Here is a 7,272-nt window from a genome sequence, read left to right as displayed (position 1 = left end):
AAGAAAAGCTAAAATTCTATAAACTACTACACAGGGGCCTAGCGCCCTCCAGCAGAGCCAAGGGAACTGGAGAGCTTTTCTTTTTTCCCACAGAGCATGGTGGTGTGGAATCCACAAATTTAGACAAAGGATAAAAAATTAATTTAGAACAGAAACGGAGATTCTTTTCCTGTTGTATTTTGCTCAAGATATTTTCCCCCAAATTAATTGAGAACCATGATGTTGAGACCTCAAAACAGGGCGACTGAGCACAGAGGGACAGGGAGGAAAGGACTGCAACTTGCTCCCAGGGACTGGAGAAAATTAAAAAATAAAAAGAAAATAAAAAAGAAGGTTGGAATCCATCAGTCTTCTGTGCTAATCATCCTCGCCTTCGTCCTCCTGAAAGAACAAGGAGCAGTCAGCCTCCAGCGCACACGCCCTGCCCTTAACCAGCTCTCCTAGCCTAAACTGGAATCTTCATCAACTTAGCACTGATGGGGAGGGAACCCACAGCGGCTCACAATCACATAACTTCAAACCAATGATATCCTACACCTCCTGAACCACGCAGTGCATACACGTAGGCTAATCACCCACACATATATAATTAATTTTTAAAAGAGGGAAGACTCAGATGTTAACACTCCACCCCCACAACTGTCCCACTATTCCAGCCAGTTCCCCATTACACATATTATATCTTATAAACCACTGGGGCTTGGGTGTACCTCTCCTTCCTTACCTCTCCTTCCTCCCCTTCATCCTCATCGTCATCTTCTTCACCTTCATCCTCATCTCCTTCTTCATCAATATCTTCCAACCCCTCCTCCTCTTCGTCATCGTCATCATCATCTTCTGCCTCTCCTTCTTCATCATCCATGTCGGGAACCTGAGAGCAGCAGGCAATGTTCTTTTAGGGTCTCATTCATTCTGTTGGACACATTACCTCCCTCAAGCCACTGACGGTTACTCACCAGATAGTACTGCAAGGGATTTGGCCAAATGTCATCTTTGATGACCTCTCCTAACTCGTCAGCACCTGCGTCAGAATGGTCAGTAAACCAGGTAAAGAAGCTCTCTGGCTCTTCGTGCTGCCTCTTCCTGCTGGCCTTATTCTGCGTTTGACTTGAGCGTTTTGTCAAATCCTAAATGAAGACATAAACACTCCCTTTATTGGCTCCCCATAATACCCAAACCCCACATAAAGTACAACAAAGACCACTGAAGAAGTTCATATTACTAAGAACTATAAAGTATGCATTTGGTAAAGTCTTGTAAATTGCTTTCATAGGATACACCTCTCAACTGTCTGACTTCATAAAATGACTTCCACTGGGCGCCTTTATTCCCAGCACTCAGGAGGTAGAGGCAGGCAGATTTCTGAGTTTAAGGCCAGCCTGGTCTACAAAGTGAATTCCAGAAAGTGAGTTCCAGGACAGCCAAGGCTACACAGAGAAACCCTGTCTCAAAAAAACAAACAAAAAATAAATAATATTAAAAACTTAAATGACTTCCACCCTAAATCTCCAATCCAAACCTATGTTTCCAAAAATGGAGCCTGAAAGCCTGAGCAGATACTGCAGACGCTGCAGCACAAAGACAAATGCTGTCTGGGGTTCCTATCGCCTATTCCTCTGTTCATTGGAACGTCTGCACTGTTTACCCAGAATCTAAGGCACTGTGTGCAAACCAGAAGTCCAGCTAAGCCATGATATACAAAATACCTTTCCAGATTTCCATTTGATTTCGGTGGACTTTGAAGACGGGTCACCACTCTCATTCAGATGAAATTCTTTGGAGAGAACTTTATTTTCAAAGTAAGGATTTTCATCAAAATACTGTAAAATATGGAAAGATGCGCAGTCAATCATCAGCTTTCACACCATTCCATACTCACGGTGCTAAGCAGGAGGTTAGGTACTTACAAAATCTATTCTGTAACCTGATTTAATGTCTTCAAATTCTGTCACTTCAACTCTGGTCAAATAATGCAGAGCCTCCTCGTCCTCCTCCCCGAGCAGTGCAGACACTAGAGAAACAACTCAGTTCAGTTCAAGTGGGAACGATCGACTACTTAACGACCCTTTCAAATGTCCCAAAACGCAGCGAACACCCTTCCACTTTGCTCTTCCTACTAAAACCACCAACTGCAAACAGACTATTCTTGTCCCAACTGTAGCTTTGTGAGGTAACTGTCCCCAGAGCTCCCCAAGCTCCAGATCAGCAGTGCTGACCCACCACATACCTTGTGGATGGTTGACAAATGTTGTTACCCAAAAATTTGGGATTTTGGCGATCAATTCTGACCTCTTCTGAAAAAATGGTTGGCGGAGTTTGTTATATTTTTGTTCTACTTTCAAAATTTCCTCACTGGCTTGTTCATTAAGTCTGAAACAAATAAAAACTAGAATCAAAACTTAAGGCGGTAAAATGGAAAGGCTAAATACCCATCTGACACATGCTGGTAACACTGTTGCTTTTTCTCTCCCCGCTTAGGAACAGAGTATCTGCTGCCCTGCAGCCCAGTCCTCTGACAACCAGAACCACTGAGCTAACTCAGCTCATGTCCAGTACTGGCAACATTGTGTTTCTGTATACTGTATTTCCAGATAGCGATTGTGTCCCCAGTAGCAGAAAGTAAAGTGTAAGTGAAGGTTAATCAAGAAACAAAACAAGCACATGCCTATAATCCCAGCACTGGGGAGGCAGAGGCAGGCAGATTTCTGAGTTCGAGGCCAGCCTGGTCTACAGAGTTTGTTCCAGGACAGCCAGGGCTATACAGAGAAACCCTGTCTCAGGAAAACCAAAATCCAAGAAAAGCAGGCAGCAGCAGCAGCCAGACTCTACTTCTGTACCTCTGAAAGCACACCCTCCCTACAGTCCTCCTGCATCGGGGAAGGCTGAGATTACTGTAACCCAGGAATTATAACCAGTCTGAAACAGGAGTGTGTTCACCAAAACCGTCCTCTAGTTACCTGATGCCAATCAGTTCCACAAGAGAACTTCCATAACTTGAATTAATATTTTACCTGTCTATTTCATTTTGTACTTCATCAATATGTTCAATTGCTTCTTGCTGTTCTTTTTCTGCAAAACAAAAGGGGACATAAGACACAACACTAATTACAAGCTCCTCTTCCTCATCCCAGGATGGGAACTGCAACAGTGAAGCTCACCACAAAGCATGCTCCCCACGTGTTCGAGCACGCAGTTGAGAATTACTTTCTCATTACCCTACCATTCACAAATTAAGGCATCCACTCCGCTACTCGGAAAAATGCTTCACTCTCAGATTACTTTTCAAAGAGTTTCGTTCGTTAAAAAGGTGCAATCATTGGCCTTCATTATTAAAGGTGAACGAGTGGCTTCGCCTCATTCAAGAATTTTTCATGTTTATTACTAATCATATTATACAATTGTAAGAGAAAGGGTGCCAGCTGCTAACTTAGTGTGGAAACTAGTCCATGGCCATAAAACAAATGAGGATACTATCAACTGTTATAACCGCTTTAAAAAAATTAAAGTGCTCTCAATTTATTATGATTATTGATAAACACCGACAAAGACCAGTTAGTCACCAAACTTCCCCAGTCTTCTTCTCAGACTTAGAATGTAAACCTGATTCCAACCTGACCTTACTCCTTCAACCCATTCTTGATGAGATTGGCCATCATATACGGCCGTGCAGTATTTCAGAACACATCGTGGGAAAACCCTACTCAAAAACTTGGAGGCATAAAGAGGAGAGGGGGTGTGCTCCTATTTCGTGCCCTTTTGTCCGAGGGTTGTGAAGGCTTTTACAAAGCCAAGTGGGCGTGAAGGGGCCCGATCGCGCGTCTCATTTCCGGTAAACTAGCCCGGGATCTGCAGCTGTCCTGGGCTCGAAACGACCCTCCAGGCGAGGGCTAGGCGTCTTAAAGGCCCCTGAAGCCCCTGCATCATACGGCCTCGGGGCCAGATTCCTCGCACCCACTGCGCGCCCGAGTGTGGCTGCCCCACGTGGGGTGTGCAACCCGCGCAGCCTGGAGCATCCTCCCGCCAGCTCCGCGCCCCTACCCCGCCCCAAACCCCGGTTCCCGGTCCCGCGGTAGCGCCGGCTCAGGGCGGGAAGCAGGGCAGCATGAGAGGCCCGGCCGCAAGGCTGCGTCCGGCCGCACCATGTGGCGGCGGTGGCGGCTGATGGGAGCGAGGCATCATGGCGGAGCACAATAAAGAGAGGCTTCTCGGGAGGGAGGGGGGAGGGAGGGGGAGGAGAGCGCGGGCGGGGGGAAGGGGGGGTCTCCGCCCGCCGCGCAGGCCGCAGCGCCCCCGCCACGGCCGCACCGCTCGCCGCCACGGCGCCACCCCGGCACCCGGTCCCGGACCGCACACAAAAAAAGGCGCCCGCTCTGCGGCCCCCGCGCGCCCCCCGCAGCCCCGCGGTCTGGGCCGAAAGATGGCGGCGCGGCCGGGCCCCCGCCGCGCCCGGTCCTCACCTGAGGTCTCGTCGGCCCCGTCGTGATTGGAGTTGAGCTCCTTTTTACTGGCTTTGGCCGTCGGCGCAGACATGGTGCCCTCCGCGATCGGGGCGGGGAGCGGGGAGGGGGAGCGAAGGGAAGGCCAAGGGGGCGGCCAGCGGCTTCCCCTCACGCCACACGCGCGGCGCCCGCTCGCTCCGGCCGCCTCCTCCCGGCGCTCACTTGCCTGCCCTCCCCCTGGCTGCCTGGCACTGCCCGCGGGGCCTGACGCCGAGGCAGGCCCGGGCGCGTTGTGGCGAGCCCCCGGCCGGGGCTCTCGCTGAAGGCGGGGAGGCGGCGGCGGCTCGGCTAGGCTTCTCGACTCGCGCCCCGCGCTCCGGCTCGCTTCTGGATTGCCCTGAGCCTCCTCCTCCTCCTCCTCCACCTCCTCCTCCACCACCACCTCCTCCTCTTCCCAGCGAGGGGCAGGCCGCAGAGCGCAGGCGCGCTGGGCCTGCGCAAGTCCCGCCCCCGGCCGGAGAGGCTCGCGCCGTGCAGCGATTGGCCGCGGCCGCGGGCCAGGGGGCGGGGCCGTGGCGGGTGGCGGCGGCGGCGGTGGGGACACTGGGGCCTGGACGAGAGGCGGGAGGAAGCGGCTCAGCGACGCATGGTCCTGCCCCCGCGCGGTGCTCCCCTCCCCCGCTCTCCCCTTCTCCAGCCGACCCGGGACATTTGCGCGCCGCGCGGTGACTTGAGAGGCGGGGCCTCCGTTCCCCAATACCCGCGCATCACGTGGTGGCTCAGTGGCTTCCCTTAGCGGGGCGGCTGGGGGCTCCGGAGAGGGGCCGCGCGCAGCCCCTCAAAAGTACAGGCCTTAGGAGTACCCTGGCTACAGTCAGGCTCCTGAGTTCTGCACCCCGGCACCTTCATTTTTTTTTCTAGATGGAGAAGATGGGGACTCTAGGCTGCTGTGCAAAGCCACACGCAAGCAGTTCATCTATACAGTCTACACGCAGGACCGGGTTGTATGCATGGGCCAATTCAAGCCTCTGCCCCCGGTTCTGAATTTTTAAAAATCTGTTACATATTCACACTCAAAAGAACCACAGGAAAGTTCTCGGTAGGAAGGACCTTTCTGCCACAGGTCCTCTGCTCAACTTCGTACAGGTGTCCTGATCTCAGTGGTGAAGGAAGCACATTTTTGGTGATGACAAATGGGGAAATGTTTAAACGTCAAAGGCTAAAACACTAAATTAAAAAAAAAAAAGCTTTAGATTAAAAAGTCGCTAAGCACTACGTCGGAGGGATTTTCTGATTAAACACTGTTTTTCAGGACTTGAAAAGACAGTTCTCTGTCTACCTGGATCCCCAACACGTGGTCCTGGAAAGCCAGAAAGCTCTCTACCTGGGTCCTCTACCGCTAGAGCTAGAACTGTGCATATTCTCAGCATTCCTGTTTTAATATCAGCTCTTACACATAAAGCAATGTGGCTTTAAGACAAGTCATTCATGGTGGGTAGACAAATGTAAAACACACCATATACAGTCCATGGTGAGAGAATGCAAATGTGCTCGTGCAAGTTTCCATCTCAACTCCAGGAAATTCAGCTAAGCCTTCCTGGTGGTGCACCTTGAATGCTCAAGTCGGTGAATTAATTGCATTCATCTGTTCCAATCAGTAAGCTTAAATCTGGCGACAAACTAAGGACCAGCACAGCTCCCAAGCCTAGAGACCTCCAACACAGGCAATTGTGGACAGGCTCCTTAAAGAGGGAAGGGTCTGACAAAAAGCAGAGCTATAAACTTTGTGACTAACATTTGCTAAAATTCAGGTGATGCCTTCACCAGGAATGATTCCTGATAGTCCTGTGAGCTCCTGGCACACAGATGCAAAGAAATTCCACAAACAAAACAAGGCAAGTAAGGACTGAGGCAGAGGCTAGCCTGCTACAGTGTGCAACAACAGTGTCTAAAAGTAAAACAGCTAGAGCATTAGCCCTTAGCACTCCCATACCAAATCACTACCCTAGGCTTCTGCTGCATTTGGCTGTATTGTCCTGGAATCCTCATAAGATACAAAGTAACTTTTTTTTGTTTTTGGTTTTTTTGTTGTTTTTTGAGACAGGGTTTCTCTGTGCAGCCCTGGCCGTCCTGGAACTCACTTTGTAGACCAGGCTGGCCTCGAACTCAGAAATCCACCTGCCTCTGCCTCCCTAGTGCTGGGATTAAAGGCGTGCGCCACCACGCTGGGCTTTTTTTTTTGGGGGAGGGGGGTAAATTTTACAGATAATCTTAGGGTTAAAAAAACAGGGCGCCGGGCGTGGTGGCGCTCGCCTTTAATCCCAGCACTCGGGAGGCAGAGGCAGGCGGCAGAGTGAGTTCCAGGACAGCCAGGGCTACACAAAGAAACCCTGTCTTGAAAAAAAAAAAAAAAAAAAAAAAAAAAACCAGGGCTTGGATCCTAAGAGGCAAGTTCCCTATCACTCAGCCACGCCCCCTGCCTCAAACTCTTCTAAAACAAGATACTAAGTATATTTTACAGATAAACTAAACTGAGTTAAGTAATGGGAATGGATCCCCAGGTCTAGTGCCTGATAAACTGTCATCTGCCAGCCAGCCCCACCCGCAACTGAACTTTACAAGAGAAGGAACCAACATAAACCAGTTATTTTCTTTTTCTGGGGGATGGGGAGTGAAACTAGACAAGGATGGCCTTGAACTTCTGCTCTTAACTCCCCAAACCCGTTAATATCTTAAATGTGGCTTAAGAGACTGGGCTGGGGCTGGAAAGATGGCTCAGTGGGTAAGAGCACCCGATTGCTCTTCCAAAGGTCCAGAGTTCAAATCCCAGCAA

General features: G+C 50.3%; 1 protein-coding gene across 2 annotated transcripts in view; it reads right to left on the bottom strand.

Annotated features, from left to right (window-relative positions):
* Nucleotides 1-6: 6 nt before the first annotated feature.
* The window catches only part of Set (SET nuclear proto-oncogene), a 10,510-nt gene continuing 3,244 nt past the window's right edge, over nucleotides 7-7,272 (bottom strand). The window contains exons 1-8 of one of the 2 annotated variants that reach the window (XM_021156766.2): nucleotides 4,458-4,867; nucleotides 3,012-3,069; nucleotides 2,228-2,370; nucleotides 1,908-2,011; nucleotides 1,707-1,820; nucleotides 957-1,127; nucleotides 725-871; nucleotides 7-381 (exon numbers count right to left, since the gene is read on the bottom strand). In XM_021156766.2, the coding sequence (XP_021012425.1) occupies nucleotides 358-381; nucleotides 725-871; nucleotides 957-1,127; nucleotides 1,707-1,820; nucleotides 1,908-2,011; nucleotides 2,228-2,370; nucleotides 3,012-3,069; nucleotides 4,458-4,530 (834 nt within the window). In that variant the 5' untranslated portion in view covers nucleotides 4,531-4,867 and the 3' untranslated portion in view covers nucleotides 7-357. Of the gene's footprint in view, nucleotides 382-724; nucleotides 872-956; nucleotides 1,128-1,706; nucleotides 1,821-1,907; nucleotides 2,012-2,227; nucleotides 2,371-3,011; nucleotides 3,070-4,457; nucleotides 4,868-7,272 lie in introns of those variants that run through there. The other variant, XM_021156765.2, reaches the window with a different exon arrangement.

Source organism: Mus caroli, chromosome 2 (assembly GCF_900094665.2).
Source record: "Mus caroli chromosome 2, CAROLI_EIJ_v1.1, whole genome shotgun sequence".
Taxonomy (NCBI): domain Eukaryota; kingdom Metazoa; phylum Chordata; class Mammalia; order Rodentia; family Muridae; genus Mus; species Mus caroli.
This window is presented reverse-complemented; position numbering and strand designations above follow the sequence as displayed.